This window comes from Sarcophilus harrisii, chromosome 1 (assembly GCF_902635505.1).
Source record: "Sarcophilus harrisii chromosome 1, mSarHar1.11, whole genome shotgun sequence".
In the NCBI taxonomy this organism is placed as follows: domain Eukaryota; kingdom Metazoa; phylum Chordata; class Mammalia; order Dasyuromorphia; family Dasyuridae; genus Sarcophilus; species Sarcophilus harrisii.
The window spans coordinates 683,972,343-683,988,704 of NC_045426.1; the positions used below are offsets into that span (position 1 = coordinate 683,972,343).

General features: G+C 58.4%; 2 protein-coding genes across 2 annotated transcripts in view; one reads left to right on the forward strand and one right to left on the reverse strand.

Annotated features, from left to right (window-relative positions):
- Positions 1–16,362, forward strand: part of NCOR2 (nuclear receptor corepressor 2) — a 237,784-nt gene that overhangs the window by 38,209 nt on the left and 183,213 nt on the right. The gene's annotated exons all lie outside the window — the stretch shown is intronic.
- LOC116420820 lies at positions 2,333–9,904 on the reverse strand. The gene is made up of 2 exons (XM_031948430.1): positions 8,256–9,904; positions 2,333–7,978 (listed from the first exon to the last, which is right to left on the reverse strand). Exons 1-2 carry the CDS (start codon positions 8,573–8,575, stop codon positions 7,375–7,377), a joined length of 924 nt encoding a protein of 307 aa, XP_031804290.1. The 5' UTR covers positions 8,576–9,904; the 3' UTR covers positions 2,333–7,374.

Consider the following 16,362-nt stretch of genomic DNA (forward strand, 5'->3'; position numbering starts at 1 on the left):
CAATTGGTCTCCTTCCATTTCCCATCAATATTCTTCAGTTTCCCCTTTCTGTAAAATGGGTTCAGCAATGCCCCTTCTTCCGGGCAGATGTTTTGCCAAGTGTGTTTTCCCGGCACCTCTGTGCAGTGGGATGGTGGGGAAAGGGGCCGCTGGGGCTGGCATTCCTGAAGTTGGCTGGGAGGGTCGGAGGCAGAAGGGCGGCCTTGCCACGCCACGGGAGGGCCCCTGCCTAGTGCCTGAGCTGGCAGTGCCAAGCTCTGTTCCTCCGACTCCCCATGGAAGCCCGAGGCTGTGGTCCCTGTGACCCCCCCACCCCCACCCGCAGGCTCTCCGTGGTCATTCTAAAATGATGGTAATTAATGAGCTCCCTCCTGATGGCGGGTGGGGAAATCAGGCTGACAGATGAGAGTGTCTGGCCCTGCAGGCCCTGCTGCTAATCATGCCCAGGGGAAATAGGGTCACACCATCGCCCACACGCCAGCAAGCAGGCACCCAGCCGCTTTCACACCCCAGGCCTCTCCGTCTGGGGCGGGCCCCTGGAGGCCGGGACCCCTGGAGGTTGGGATTCTTAGAGGCCGGGACCCTGGAGGTTGGGATTCATAGAGACCGGGCCCCTGGAGGCTGGGATTCTTAGAGGCCGGGCCCCCGGAGGCTGGGATTCTTAGAGGCCAGGACCTCTGGAGGTTGGGATTCTAAGAGGCTGGGACCCCTGGAGGTTGGGACTCTTAGAGGCCGGGACCCCTGGAGGTTGGGATTCTTAGAGGCTGGGACCCCTGGAGACCGGGACCCCAGAGGCTGGGATTCTTAGAGGCCAGAGCCCTTGGGACCAGCTCATTGCTTCTCCCAGCCTCCGCAGGTAGGTGAGGGCCTTGGTGGCGTTCAGCCGAGGACAGAGCCCCTATTTTCTCTCTGCGCCCAGGCCTGGGCAGAGATGACCCGTGTGGCCGTGCCCTGTAGGGGAGGAGCTTGGCATTGTGGGCCGTCGCCCAAGACGGGGCCCTGTGTGTGCGAGCCCACGAGAGGGTGCCCGCTGGATGAGGCCGGAGCTGGTGCTTTCTGAGAGGGGGGTGACTAGCAGGGCTAAATCCCTCCCTCGGAGACCCCGGGGGTTGACCCCACCTTGCCAGTCACTCTTCCCACGTCTCCCAGTCTCTCCCAAGTGCCCCCTGGGCAGCCGCTCTGGCCCCGAGTGTCCCTGGAGTGTTCGGAGCCCAGTGCTTTGGGGGCTCTTGGGCATGTAGGCAGGAGGGGGCATTTCTTGACTGGAGGGGCTTTTTAAGGTGATTATTTGGGAAAAGCACATAAATTAAATAAGCAATCAGAAAATAAACAAGTAATGAAATTAGCAGGGTGCCTAATTACATGAAATTCATAATTATGTATGGATGCCTGCCTAATAATTTCACTTGTTTTTAATCTGTGGCTTGGTTACATATTTCGAACTAATGTGTTCTCCTTCCCTGGGTTCCCTGCTATTCCTGTCTCTGGGGGTGGGAGGGCTGCCCTCCAGAGAAGGACCCTCCTTCAAGCAGAGTTTCTGCTTTTGAGCTTTAACTCTCAGTTCAGTCATCTGTAAAATGGAGGTAGTGATGCTGCTGAGCTGTTTGCCAGGGTCAGTGGCCCCCTGGGATTATCGAGGGGAGGCGAGTTTCTGGTGGGTGGGTTGGTGATCCAGAGCGGCAGCAGGGAGGGGAGAAGAGTGTAGATCTAGAGCCGATGCCGGGAAGATCTGAGTTAGATTTGGCCTCCGACACCAACTATGCCCCCCTCACAGCTGCCTCAGGTTCTCCATCTGGTCCCAGGAGACACAGAGGGCTGCAAACTTGGCTGATTAAGACCCAGTGCCGACTTGGCTTCCCGGGGTTCTTTAGGAGGCTTGAGGTCAGGGACCCCCCAGCACCGCTTCCTGTTGGAAACCCCTGACTTGGTGCTGGTTGTTCCCTCCCTCCTGGTCCCCCTTCCCTCCTCCTCTGTATGACAAGGGGCTCCCACTCTCTGGGCCATGAGTGTCCCATCAGCTCCTGCTGACCCCACTGACCTCGGAGCCCCCTCGCCCTCTGGCCGCTGGCCTGGAAGGTCCCAGGGACTCCTCCTGTACCCCCTGGCCTCCCCTGCAGTGGTGCAGCGAGCTGGGCTGGTTCTAGAAAAGTGAAGGCCCTTGCCCAGGTCACAGGGCTCCCAGAGTCCAAGGCAGATTTGAACTCGGGTCTTGTTGGCCCCAGACCCCACCTCTGGCGTGTGCTGGGCACCCTCGGGCACGGGCATGTGCCAGTCTGCTGGGTGAGCCGGCCTGCCTTTCGTTAACAATTCAGAGCATTTTTCTCCCAACCCCGATTCCTTTGGTTTCTCCCATTGAAAGCTGCCTCTTGCTGTCCTTTGAGCTCGGGGAAGATCATGGCTCTCTCATCTCGGTGGGTTTGGTGCCCAGCCCGAGCGGCGGTGGCTGTGGGGCCTCCCAGCTCCCCGTCGAGAAGTTTCTGGGGCTTCCACTCGGGAAGGTGGATGTTTCTTGGGAATCCGCGTTTGGGAATGTCATGTTTAGTTACATTGAATTGGTGCTTTTTCTTGGGAAAAGTCTCTCTGAGGTGTGTTTGTGTGTGTGTGAAAACCAGGTCCCGGGCTCTTCCCAAGCGTGCGCACGTGGAGCCGAGCTGTTGGCGCCTCCTTCTCGCTATCTGCTCTCGGTGCCAGTTGGCGCGGGCACAGGGACACCGTTCCCGTCTCTCCGGGGGTCCGCCTGGGCGGCCTCTGCGGCTCATGCGGCCTGCCCTGCCAGGGCTGCCTTGCCCTCCCCTTCCCGCTGCGGTGGTGGGTGTGGCAACCTCTGCCCCTGAGGAGAAGAGTGCCCGGCTGGCAGCAGCAGCGGCCGGCCGGGCCTGGCCCGGGGCTCCGAGGGAAGTCTGTAGCTCCCTGGCTCCCGGGCCTTGGGGGGTGCAGCAGGTGAGATGGGAAGGGCCCCAAGGAGGAGGGTGAGCTGCCGCTGCCCCAAAGGAACGCAGCAGGGGCGGGCCCCGAAGGGCAGAGAGCAGCTTCCTGCCGGGGTTCCAGAGAAGCGTGTCATGGCTGAATTTCGAGCACTAGACTTGGAATTAAAAGATGGATGTGAGTTCAGATGCTGCCTCAGACATTTAGTTGTGGAAAGTGGCAAGATGGCTAACTGCTCCCTGCCTCTGCTTCCCCATCTGTAAAATGGGAGGGTCCTTTCAGCTCCGAAGCCTCTGATCCCAGAGTGGGGACAGCGCTCTCCACAAATGCCCTCTCCCCGGGAACTGGTGCTGTTCCCCTGGTCCCAGACCCAGCCTGTGATGGCTCCTCCCAGCACCCCCTTGGCTGCCCCCCTTTCCCCCTAGCACATCAGTTCCTTGAGGCAAGGGGGATTACCTGGGGGGCTTGGGTTCGGGCCTGCTGCGGAGGACAAGCCGGACCCCAGAGGCCCTGTGGCTGAACCCCAGACGGGGCTGGGGCCGTCTGGGAGCTTTGCAAAAACTTGAGCCATGGAGGTGCTTGGAGGCTTTCCAAGGAATTTTTCCTTCCCTTCAGACAGAAAACAGGCACCTTTTGCTGCAGGCTTTTTTCATGTGGGTGGATTCATTTTGTTGGTTGCACTTTTGGGTTACTGGATCCTAGGATTCAGAGCTGGGGGGAAAGGGGAAGCCTTTAAAACCAGGTGGAGAAACTGAGGTCCACATGGCATGCCAGGGTAGGGTTACGAGTTTCGGAGCCGGGGACTCGGAAGCACTTTGGAAGCCGGGAGCCCTCACCGCCTCTCGGGAGGCTCCGAATTGCTGAGCTTCTCCTCTGCGCCAGGCACCGGGCTGAGGGTTGGAGAGAAATGCTTCCAAAAGACCAAGACCTCAGACCGTCTTCTCTCAGCTTGCCCCTTATCATGTTGGAAGCCGCCTCTGGTGGGTTGGTGGGTGTCCTCAGGCCAGCGTCCTTCGCTCCTTTCCCGGCCCTTTTCTCCGTGCCCACCACGGGCACCCCTCTGCCCAGGTCGGCCTTGCCCGCTGCTCCCTAGGGGCCTTCTCATTGGGATGGGCGCCCCTGGAGAGCGGGACTCTCCCTGCCTGTGCCCCAGAGGACCCCACAGGGGCTGCCTTGGTCCTCAGCTGAGCTGTCCTTCCTGGTCTCGGGCAGCTTCCCGCGCTCTCCTGGCCCCAGAGCTCAAAGCTGAACGAAGGCTTTGGGGAGGGCCCTGAGGGGGGCCCCGGAGTGCCCGTGTGGCAGGGGTATGCCCGCGCCCCAGGGGGAGGCTGTCTGGGTGGTGCTCGGGCCTCCGGCTTGCAGCCTTCCCCGGGGTGCTGGGGCTTGCTGGATTCATTGGCTGGTGGGAAGCTGTGGATCAGTCTCAGCCTCTGGGAGGGAGAACTGGATCTAGTGCCACAAGTGCTGGCTGTGTTTCGGGAGGACCGAGGCCGCCAGCTCCATCTTGGGGCCAGACCTCTGAACTCTGCTCTATGGGCCTCCCTTAGCCTCGGTCTCCTCATCTGTGAAATGGAAGGGCAGACCGGCTGTATGATGCTAGGAAGAGCTCAGGGTCTTTAAGCCGGAGGCTTCCCAATTTAATGTGTGGGGGCAGAGGGGCCCTCGGGTGCCAAAGGCCGTTTGCTGAGCTGGCTCTGCCCCCCCCTTACTCCTGGCAGTGCCTTGTGAAAGAAGTGGGGAGGGGGCTGGGGCCCCTCTCATGTTCCCAGAGGTGTCCCCAAGACAGTAACACCGGCTGACCCCGGAAGGTCATGGAATGCTTCCTGGGCTGCCCCTCACTTCACCCTCCACACAGCTGCTTGAGGGGGAGGGCTGTTATTCCCATTTCCCAGAGGTTTGGAGAATCCATCAGTTATCTATGAGTGCCTACTGTATACATAAGAGGTGCTGTGCTAAGCAGGAGGGGGAGGCAGCACACAGACAGGTATACTGGATCAGGCCGTGTTTATTAAGTGCCCACTGTGTGCTGAGGAGACGAGAGGTGTGTAATGTCAGAGATCGCCCCAGGGGCTGGGTGGGGGAGCCCCAGAGGCCTCCCCACTTGTGTGGGAAGGAGAGGACGGGGGCTCCTTGTGCCTCCAGCGCCTGGAAGGGGGTTAAGCCCAAAAAACGGTCATGAAGTCACTTCGGAGAGGAGGCCACTCCAAGCCTCGAGCGTGTTTGACCCCGGAGGGTTTGCAGCAGAACCACAGTCGCAGAACTTGGAGGGACTGGGCCCAACCCTCCCCCCACCAAGGGTGGAGAAATGGAAGCCTTGGGGAGCCCTGGCTGGTGCTTGGCCTTCAGTTGGAAGCCTTTTCCTTTAATCCTCTCCCCCAACAACTTTGCATTTGTTTTGTACAAACTGCTTTGTGTGGCTCCCTCCCTCGATGGGTGGGAGCCCCTTGAGGGCAGGAACAGCTGCCCCGTGCCTGGCACACAGGAATCTGCCAAGGAATCCCCTAAGCCAGTAAGGGGCTGAATCGGGATTCCCAGTGATGGAAGCCGAGCCGCTCTGGCCCTGACCCAGCCCGGGGCCTCCTCTTCTCTGTCTCCCTCATCTTGGGAAGGAGCCGGGGGCCTGGAGGTATGACGCCCCCCTCCCAGCAGAGACCCTGGGCGGGCCCACCCGAGGCCTCGGCTGTGGGTGTCCGGAGGAGCGATTTCTCACGGACTTCAGCGTTGCCTTCTGGGGACCAGCCGTGCGAGCGAGAGGCTGTTGGGGAAGATCTTGGAACTGGAGAACGCCATGTCTCTCGGAGCGGAGCCCCATCCTCTGGCTCTGCGCTGGCTGCTTTTGGAGTCGGTGAGGGCTGCACAGGAAGGGATCTCCATCGCTGGCCTGGGGTCCTCCAGGAAGTCCCGGGACCTCCAGAGCAGAGCAGGGACCCTGGGGGGTGAGAGGAGGCACAGGCAGCCGCGGATCTGGCCCCCCACTCCTCTCTCCTCCCCTCCTGCCCCCCCAGGGTGCGAGTCCCTTGCTCCAGGCCCTTGGTGTGGAGAGCTGCAGAAAGCTTCTAGAGATTAATGAACGCCACCGTTGGAAAATGAGTCTTGTACACGTCATTAGCCTGGACAGCTGGCGGCTCGCAGATGCCGGGGTGTGGGAATGGTTAAAAAAGAATTAACAACCAAGAGCGGGGACTGTTTCTTTCCCTTCATAAAAATGGCAGCGACTTTAACTTTTCCATTTTAATGGAGTGATTTCAATGTTTCCTTTAAGTATTGGAAAAAATGGCATGAAAGGCGGTTTTTTGTTGTTTTTTTTTTTTTTTTTTTTTTTTTTTTTTTTTTTTTTTTTTTTTAACTTTGCCGGGTTCTTCCTCCTTGGGTGTGATTCCCAGCAGCCACTCAGCTCGGAGACTCCGGCTTTGTTAGCAAAGAGCTTCTTTCTTGTTGGAATCATTCAGAAAGTGAAAAAAAAAAAGATTTTAAGATGTGTTATTGCTGAGTCTTCCAGGTCAGATTCTCTCTTGGGTTCTTCTGGGCTGTTTGTGTCCTTCCTGGCCTGGGGAGGAGAGGCACAAATGTTGGCTCCCCATCCAGTCCCATTTTGGTGGGTCACTGAAATGACAGCTGTTTTCTGGGCCTTCGCAATACTTTGGTGACCTGGGAGTAGTCCCCCACACTAGACCCCTGAGCCAGTGAACCCCACATGGGCTGGACTCCTGGCTCTGGACCCCCTGCATAGGCATCCTTATCTCAACCCCTGGAGGGAAGTGCTGTTATTATTCCCATTTTACAGACGAGGAAACTGAGGCAGACAGTGGTCAGGTGACTTGAAGATCAACAGTTGGATTTGACCTTGAGTCTTCCTGCCGGAGGTTCTGTAGTCTCTTCCAGCTCAGGATCTCTCCTAGAATTCTAGATCTAGACCTTAAGAGGCAGCTAGTCCTGACCCCTTCCCAGGGCCAAAAGCCTCTCCTATGATTGTTCTATGTGACTGGCACTTCCTGAATTGTTTTGGGGGGGGCATTAGATAAATGTTTCATGCACCTGTTTGTCAAGCCCAGGGCCCTGCAAGGAGGCAGCCCCAGAATAAAGGGACGCGCCCCGCTCAGGGAGCTGCCAGTCTGATGGGGCTGCGAAGCCGCCGCAGAGTCTCTGGGGCAGGTGAGGTGGGTTTGGAGAATGGGGGGAGATCTCGGAAGACTTCCTGAAAGAGATGGCATTGCTGAGCATCCTGGGAGGGGAGGGGAGCGGGGAGCCCTGGCTCCAAATCAGCCTGGGTCTAGAGCAGACAGCTGGTGGCGCAGACCTTGGGCCTCTAGGACCCTCGCTGTTCCTCCTGGGCCTTCGCTTTCTCGTCTGCAATAGCCTTTGTGAGCCTCCTCAGGCCCCTCTGGCTCAAAGTCTTTGTTCCTATGATTTTCCAGCTCATGTCCTCTCCCTTGGGCTGCCTCGGTTTCCTCATTTGTTGGATGAGACGATCTCTGATGGATATCCGTATCCAGCCCCATATCTCTGATCCCATCGAAAGGATTTTGGTACAAAGAGCTGAGAAGGGAAATTAATTTCTGCCCAGGTACATAGTAAGTGCTTAATAATTGCGTGTTGCCTCGACCTCATTAGCTGATGTCCCGTTATAAATTCTAGGATGTGAATGATGACATGAGCCCTTGTGAGAGATTGGAGCAGGGCTCCTGCCTGGAGCATTGTGAAGTGCCTGGCCCAGGGATCGAATATTTTGTCTTCTAGGCCTTCTGGGCCGCGAGTTCTGGGCAGAGAAGTGCCTTGTTTGGGAGGTGTGGGGCAGGTGAAGCTCGCACCTAGGACGTGCTGGCCAGGAGGGCGGAAGGGAGGGCCTGGACCCCTGGGGGGGAGGCAGCAGCCTGAGCAGAAGGGATGGGTGTGGGGCTGAGTCAGATTCCAGCCATCGCTCCCCCCCTCAGCTTCTTGTTCCATCAAAGTTGTTTTTCTTTCTTCATCCTCGAGGACACTTAGGAATATGGGTGTCGAGAACAGGTGGTGGCCTTTTGTGGGTGGTCCCTCCTCCGACTCGTCCCACTGAAACCTGGGGGAGAGAACCCGAGCTTAATGAGTGCGAGAGCCCCGGCTGCCTTTCCAGCCTCATCCGCTGCCTTGCGTGAGATGCGCCCCCTTATTCCCATCCCTGGAATGCCCTTCCTCCTCCTCTGGGCCTCCACGGCTTAAGACCTCTCTGTCTTTACAAGCAGGAGGCCTCTCCCAGCCTCTGCCCCACTGCCAGAGCTTCCCCCTGATTCCCTCCAGTTCTCCCTGGTGTATTCTTTGTGCCCTGCATTAATCTGCCCATTAGAGTGGAAGCTCACCGAGCGCAGGTACTTTGTCTCCTTTTGACTGAGGGCAGGTTCCCGTTAGCTCTTCTCACTGTGACTTCCAGGGGGTCTGAGGGACCCGCCTCTGTGAATGAGGGGTCTGCCTGGGCGGTCTCTAGAGGCTGTTTAGCTTGGCGTCCTACCAGCCCTGGCCCAAAGGGTTTACTTGGCAGGTGGCAAGGAGTGAGGTTCCTGGGGCAGCAGAATCCAGAGCGCAGCGGGGCGGGGCTGGAGGCGCGGCCATGAGAGCAGCTAACGCGTCTGAGGTGGTCTCGGTCCCACCACAGCAGCCTTGTGAGCTGCTCGTGCCCCATTGTACAGACTGAGACACAGTTCAGTGCCCAAGGGGACAGTGGTACGGGTCTGGGGCAGGATTTGCCCCCAAACCTTCCCTACTCCTGGTGCGGGGTCCTTTAGCTGGTGCTGGGGGTCTCTAAAGCACCTCCCAAGTAGCCTCCCCACAGAGCCCCCTGGGAAGCAGGGGCTCTCTCGATCTCTGGGGCCTCTTCACTGGAGAGCCGGGAGGGGTCAGGAGGTGGCCGAGCCTGCCTGGCGCCATCTTCTCTTCCGTTCGCTCCCAGGGGCTCTCATGGCCCATCTCCTAATTAGCTTGGGAACTGCTTGGATTTCTTAGACACTAATGCGTCTTTAAAAACGTATTTTCTTTTTTTCCCTTTAAATTAAATTTGCCCGTGGAACTAAATAAGCGGAAAGGAATGTCATGAAGTCATCACCGGGATGGTGTTTTTCATCAGAACCTGGCGGCGTTCTGCTGAGTCGGCTCTTTCTCGTGCACAAGCTGGGATTTGTTCCCTGCTGCAGCTCTCCTCCCCGGCCTCCTTGGAGGCCTTCCAGGGCGCAGCTCTCCGAGGAGTCACTCGCTCCTTGCCCGGGTGGCAGAGGGTGGCGCAGAGGTGGGAGGGACGGTGGGTGCTGGGATCCAGGCCTCTCATCACACAGATAAAGGCCCCAGTCTGAAGTGGGGCAGCAATAGAAGGGGGATGGTTTCTAGGGATGTTCCCACCTCCTGGCTTTGCCCACGCTGGTTACCCTGCCTGAAGTACTGGGATAGCCCTCCCAGTACTATCTGATGGAAATAATGAGCCTAAAGGGACAAGTGATGGCACTTGAAGGTCACTATCCCTTTGGGGTTGGTGGTGCATGTTTTATTATCTGCCTTTTCCAGGTGCACTGACTGGGTCCGCCAGGTGAAGCATTTTGGCCTGCGCCGGAGCAACAGCTCTAATCTGGGCAGATTGTGCATCCACACTGTGGAGGGATTCTAGTGGTCCTCAAGCCAATCCATTTTATGGAAAGTTCCTGAGGCCACACAGCCAGGAAGTGTTGGTGGGGGGAGTATTCCGAGTCCACAGCTTCTGATTCCAAGTCCAGGCCTGGGACTGCTGTGTGTCAATGTATAGTGATGCTGATAAGCAACTACTCTGCGCTAACCACTGGGCCTTTCAAGGACAGTCTTATGATTTAACTTTGCTCCCTCTCTGAGCCAGCCCTTGGAGGGACTCATCCAGGGTCTCTTCTCACTTAGGGCGATACACAGGGACAGCCAGGTCCCTGGGGGAGGGCTTTGGAACTCTGTCTGTCTCAGTCTGGTCTCTGTCTTGTGTCTATCTGTCTCAGTCTGTCTCAGTTGATCTCAGTCTCTTGTCTCAGTCTTGTCTGTCTGTCTCAGTCTCTATTTGTCTCAGTCTTATCCATCTGTCTTAGTCTCTATTTGTCTGTCTCGGTCTCTATTTGTCCATGTGTCTCAGTCTCTATTTGTCTTGTCCGTCTGTCTCAGTCTCTAATTGTCCGTCTCAGTCTCTAGTCTCTATCTTGTCCTGCTCTCGGTCTCTATTTGTCCATGTGTCTCAGTCTCTATTTGTCTTGTCCGTCTGTCTCAGTCTCTAATTGTCCGTCTGTCTCAGTCTCTGTCTCAGTCTTGTCCATCTGTCTGTTTCTATTTGTCCATCTGTCTTGGTCTCTATTTGTCTCAGTCTTGTCTGTCTCAGTCTCTATTTGTCTCAGTTTTGTCTGTCTCAGTCTCTGTCTCAGTCTCCATTTGTCTCAGTCTTAGTCAATCTACTCTGGTCTCTTTCTCAATCTTTGTCTTCTCGTCTCTATTTCTCAATTTTCTCCCAATCTTTTCTCAACCTTTCCGTCTTCTTGTCTTTCCCAATCTTTCCGTCTTCTGTCTCTGTCTCATCTTTCCTCTTTCCGGTCTCTATTTTCAATCTTTCCGTCTAAGTCTCTTTTTCAATCTTGTCTCTAGTCTCTATTTTTCTCAACCTTTCCTTTCTTTCCTTTCTCAATCTTTCATCTTCTCTCTTTTATCTCGTTTATCCTCTATCTCTTTTCGTCTTATCCGTCTATCTCAATCTTCTTCTTAAATCTTTCCGTCTTCTTATCCTTTTTTCTATCCATTTTCTCATTCTATTTTCTCATCTTTCTTCTCTCTCATTTATCTCAATTTTCTTCATCTCCTTTCTTCTTATCCTCTGTCTCCTCTACTCAATCTTGTCTCTCAGTTTCTATTTCTTTTTTTTTCTTTCTCAATCTTGTTCTTATTTCAGTCTCTATTTTCTCATCTTTTCTCATCTTTCTCAATCTTTCTTCTCTTTGTTTCTGTCTCAGTCTCTTTGTATCTCTTTGTTTTTCTCAATCTTTTATCTCTTTTTTTTCCTTTGTATCTCTTTTCTCTCATTCTCTGTTCCTTTTGTTTCTTCGTTTTCTCAATCTCTGTTCCTGTATCCTGGCCTTTCTCTTTCTCCTTGATACTTCTGTCCTCTCTAGACTGTAAGCTTCTGGTGGGCAGACTCAGGTTCCTTGCCAGGCTTTTGCCCCCCTCCCCCCAGCCCCTGGTGCAGTGGGCGGTCCATACTCTTTCATTTTCTTTCTGTCTGATGGGTGTGCCCTGTCTCTGCTCTTTCTCCTGTGTTGGGGCTGTCGTGGGCAGGAACAGGGAAGCCTGGGTGAGGAGGCTCTCTCTGCTGGGGGTTTTCCCAGCCTTGCAGTGCCAGCCTGGGCAGTTCTGCCGTCCTGTTCGGGCTGCTGTCCGGGCAGGCTCTGGCAGTAGGGAAGGTCCTTGAGCCCCACCAGCCGATGTGATCCTGGCTAGACCCTTGCCGCTCTTCCTCTGCCCGCTCCATTTCCATACCCTTGCCCTCGCAGCTGTGCCCCCGGCCTGGAATGCTGTTCGGCCTTTGCCGGTGCCTTCCCACTCTCTCCTGAAGCCAGACCCTCCGCAGGAGAGGCTCTGCCCCATGTTGGGTTTGTGTGGGGGTAACTTGCGCGGGCTGGCCTGCAGTAGGACAGGGGCTTCCTGCAGGCAGGGACCCCGGAGGGCCACGGCCCAGCCCAGGGGGTCACTCGGTGTTTGCTCCTCTGTCTGGCCCCTGGATGTTGGGGTCAGGGCAGTAACAGCACAAAATGATTCAGTATTTATGGAGTTTTGGATCAGGGGGATCCTGATCCCCCCCCCTTTCCTCTTCCCCTGCGGCACTGCCAGGGTTTTTCCCGGGGGGAGGCAGAGGCTGGGTAGTGGCACAAGGATGGGGTTCCGCTGTTGGGGAAGCGCGCTGGGGCAGCCCTGGGAGCCCCTCGGGGGCCAGGTGGAGGCCACCTTCTCCGGGCTCTCCTTGAGCCCAGCCCCCCTTCTGGGAAGGCGCGTCTCTGCCCGCAGAGCCAAGTTCAGACACTACTTCAGTGGGGCCGCTTCACCAGCCCGGGGTCCCTCCGCCACCGGGAGGCTAGGGGCTGGCCAGGACTAGTTTTTTTTCCTCCCTCCCTCATAGATAACTTTTTTTGGACTCGCTGGAGAAACTTTGAGGCCGGGAGGGTCTCCCTGTGGTGTTCAGTAGGGGAAGGAGGCTGCCCCGGGCCTCGCTGCCCGCTCGGCTTCTGGAGGCCTCTTTCCCGTTCCCCCTCCTGCTGGCCCCGGGCCAGAGAAGCCCCTGCACCGGGGCCTGGGGCCCGGCGGCCCCACCCGGGGCCTGAGGGCCTTGAATGTAGAGAAGGCCGTGAGACTCCCGGGCAGGCTCCCGCTCCGGGCGCAGGGGGAAGGAGGGGGTACCTCCAGGAGGTCGGAGCCGGCCCGGGGATTTCGGTTGGCCCCGCGCCTGCGTCCCTTGCGGCTTGTTGTTGTTGCCGCCGCGGCTGTTGTTGTTTTGGTTTGGTCCGAGTCTCCCCAGAGCCCGGTGGGCGGGCCGGGGCTGGGCCGGGGCTGGGCCGGGGCCGGCCCGCCCCGTTTGGGGAGGCCCAGCTATAAAAAGGCCTCTCCCTCCCGGCCAGCCCAACTCCCGGCTCCTGCGTGCTTGGAAGCCGGCCAGGGTTCCCATGGCAACAGAGCATTATTACTTAGTGCCGCCGAGGCTGGGAGAAAATGTTCCCACTTTTGGCTTCTCCGCAGGAGGGGCGGACTTATGTAATCCTCGGTGTTTATAGGCTGGGGCTGGCAGGAGCCGAGCGGGCGTAATTACAGGCTGTGCAGCGCCCTCTCCGCACGGGCCCCGCCGGGGGTCCTCCCGGCGCCCCCTCCCCCCGCGTGCGTTTGGGATCGGCCGGAGCCGAGGCCGCTGGCGCGGAGCCCAGCCGGGCCCGGGGGCGGGGCGGGCCGGGGAGGGAGGGCAGGGTGGGCCCACTCCCCGCTGCGCCTCTCCCCGGCGGCCCGGAGGGCGGCCAGTCTCACGGGAAGTTGGAGGCCGGCATGGGGCGGCCCGCAGAGACTCCGGCCGGGGAGGCAGGGCTCGGAGGCGTTTGAACCCGGCCCGGGCAGAGCCATGAGCCCGGGGCTGGATGCGGCGGGGCTTCCTCCGGCCAGGAGCAGGAGCACGTGACGCCGAGCCGCCTGGATGATGCTTTTCGGTGGGGGAGCTCGGGGAGCCGGCGGCCGCCGCTGACCTGTCCGCAGGGACTTTTACCTGGGGGAGGCGGCCCCTCGGAGCGCCGGGGGAGCCGAAGGCCGGGATGCCCCGGCAGGAAGAGGCCGGCCCCCGCTCGTGGGGTCTGGGTAAGACAAAGTTGGCAGCCCCGGCCAGCCCTTCCGGGCCGCCCTCTCAGTCTCGCCGGTCCCGCGGGCAGCAGCAGGGGACGGCAGCAGCGGTCAGCGCGGGCTGCCTGGGCCCAGGGTTTCCAGGAGCGCTGCTTAGGCAGGGCCTGGGGGCATTTCCGATCAAGTTTCTGGGAGCCCAACGCTTAAGGGCCGCTGCTGCCGGGTTGGGCGCCTCTCCTGGCCCTGGGGGAGCTGGCCCGTGTCCGGCCTGCTGGGCCTGCTCTCCCCCCGGCCCTTTGCTTGCTGCTCTCTGATGCTGGGGGGGGGGGCTCCCCCAGAGGCTGCTGGCCCAGGGCTCAGCTGCCTCCTGACAACTTGCCCCAGCCCCCTGCTGGGGAGGCTTTCAGGCAGAAGTTTGGGGAAGGAGGCCCCTGCCGACCCCCGGGTGGGCGCTTCTGGGGCCCTGTGGGAAAAGGCTTGCCCTTCCTTCCCAAGGGCTGGAGGAGGGAGAGGGATGCTCGCATTCTGCCAGAATTTCACAATGGTCCGCCACCCTGGGTCATGCGCATTCTGCTCCCGTGGCAGTGGCTGGGCACCCTTGGGGACTCTGAGCACTGTTCATTCCATGGGCTTCGTGCCTGGGAAGGAGGCCAGGGTGAGTGAGTGTGTGTGTGTGTGTGTGTGTGTGTGTGTGTGTGTGTGTGTGTGTGTGTGTGGTGGGGGAGGGGAGGGACTGGGGGGGGCAGCAGAGGTGCTCTGCTCTCAGCTCCTTGTTCTCCACGGAACTGTAGACCTTGGCCCCCTGCCCAGTGTCTGCACTGGAAAGGGAAAGGGTACGGCTCGTCGAGACTTGCCCACTTAATTGGCCAAGAGGAATCTCACAAACGCCTTCTGAGCTCAGAGGAGAAGAGGGAGAGTTTTGTTCTGGTGGCTGCTGTGGGTGTGCACCTGGGAGGCGGGCTTGGGGCACGGGCTCCTCGGGCAGGGCTAGTGCCAGGGCCACTGCCCCGTGGGTCAGACCAAAGTCGTCAGAGGCTCCCGGAGCCCCTCCAGACATGGCTGCGAGAGTCGGGGGGGCAGTGAGGAGGCAGAGAGCCTCAGAGGCCTGCGGGGAGCCCTGACGTCCCCCTCAGCCGGCTGGCCGGGACTCCTTGGGCCTGGCTCTCTGCAGCCTCATCCACCAGCCCGGCCTCCCTGGCCTTGCTCCTTCCTTGGAGCGCCCGCGTCAGAGGCATCCCTTTGTTGTCCGCCCGTCTCCCTCTCCCTTTGACCCCCGCTCCCTCTGGGTTTTCTCGGCGGCCACACTGGAGTGACTCGCCGGCTCCTTCCCCAGCTCAGGAGGCAGGCAGGGTCAAGTGACTTGCCCAGCAACCCTCACTTTCGGGACTCCAGGCCCAAGGGGCTGTCCCTGCTCCATCTGGCTGCCCACTCCCTTCTTAAGTCCCCCTCGAGCCCGGACCTGTGTTTTTGTGGGACGCTTCCTTTCCCTCTCAAGCCAGTTTTCTATTGAACCTTGGGGCCAGCCCCGTTCCCCAGCACCAGCTGTGCCGTGGTCAGGGGGGCCCTTGTCTCCCGCGGGCCTCCCTCTGGTCTGTCTGTGAGGTGGACAGGTGGGACTGGTGCTTGTGGCAGCGCCATCCAGCCTCATATTCCGGGAGCTTCGCGAGGGCAGGACTGTTCCGAGTCTGCGCCCTCAGTGCCCAGCAGGGTGCTCGGTGCCTAACAAATCCGTGAGAGATCGCGCCTCTCCCTCCTCCTTGAGCACTGGTGGGTGGTTGGTGTTTCTTTGGAAAGTCAGGTGCCCACGAGGGCTGGAGACCAGCCTTCTGACGCTGTGGGAATTGGGGGGCTGCTGGTGTGGGGAAGCGTGCTGCAGAGGGGATCAGGGCATCTGTTCTATGGCTTGTTGCCCCCCTGCAAGCCTGGGCTCTGGGCCTAGCCATGTGATGGGGATTATGAAAATGGCCTTGCTGGCTTTTGGATCTTAGGCTCCCCAGACTTGGGATCATGGCCCACGATTTGGGTTTGGGGGCTGGAAAGGGCAGCAGATCAGGGTAACCTCTTCTCTTTTCCCCCTTTCCAGCTGAGGAAACCCTACGTCTCATGTTAGAAGGACCCACAGATTTTAACCTGCAAGTTGCAAACTTGGGTGTTGTTTTTTAATTGATGATTATATTTCAGTCTAATTGAGTTTCCTTTGCAATTTTGTGTGTTTTATTGTGCACATTCAAGAACAGGGTTCTGAGAAGATTCTGGGTTACGGCATCATGAGATGCCCTGGAGGGGCAGCATACAGGAGGTTAAGAACCTCCCTCCCTGCCTCCCTTACAGAGAAGGTGGAGGCCCCTGTGGAGTCAGAGCACTCTTGACCTTTCAGAGACCTCGCAGGCCTTCAGTCTCACATCCTTATCTTGTAGGTGGGGAAACTGAGGTGGGACGTGGACCTGAATCCTCAGGGGGGCTGACATGTGTCTGACAGGAGGGGATTTGTCCGCTGGGCCCCCCTGCACCTCCCTCGGAGGCCCTTCTGAGCCCTGGGGCCCAGCCCAGCAGCCGGGCCTGCCCTGCCTGGCCCCTTTCTTCCCCCTCTCTCCCTGATGAATTCCCACGAATCACTTCTTGGTGCTGGTTTGTCTGTCCGTGGCCCTTAGCTAGGATGGCCCCTTGGGCAGCGCGCTGGGAATGCCCAGGTTCTGCCCTGGCCTCAGGCCTGTGGGGCCCCGGGCGAGGGTCGCCGCTGCTGTCTGCCTCAGTTTCCTCATTGTAGAATAGGGAAAATTCTGGCACCTGCTTCTCAGGGAGGCGATGACCGTCAGAAGAGGCAGTAATTGTAAAGTGCTTTTCAGCTCAGTGTCCGGCACATAGTAGGTGCTGAATAAATGTGGGAGGGTGTTATGTCTCCCATTAGAATGTAAGGTCCTCACACAGTGCCCAACACATAGTAGGTGCCTAATAAATATTTGAATTGAAATGCTGAGTTGTACTTTTATCTGAGAGATCCAATTGACACAGAGCAGCAAGATCTGATTGCGGGCACACCCCTAAAGTCTGGCTCTGCAGATTTTTCAGGTGGCGGAGCCCGATTTCTCCCCGGTGTTGAGCCCCCCGACAGAG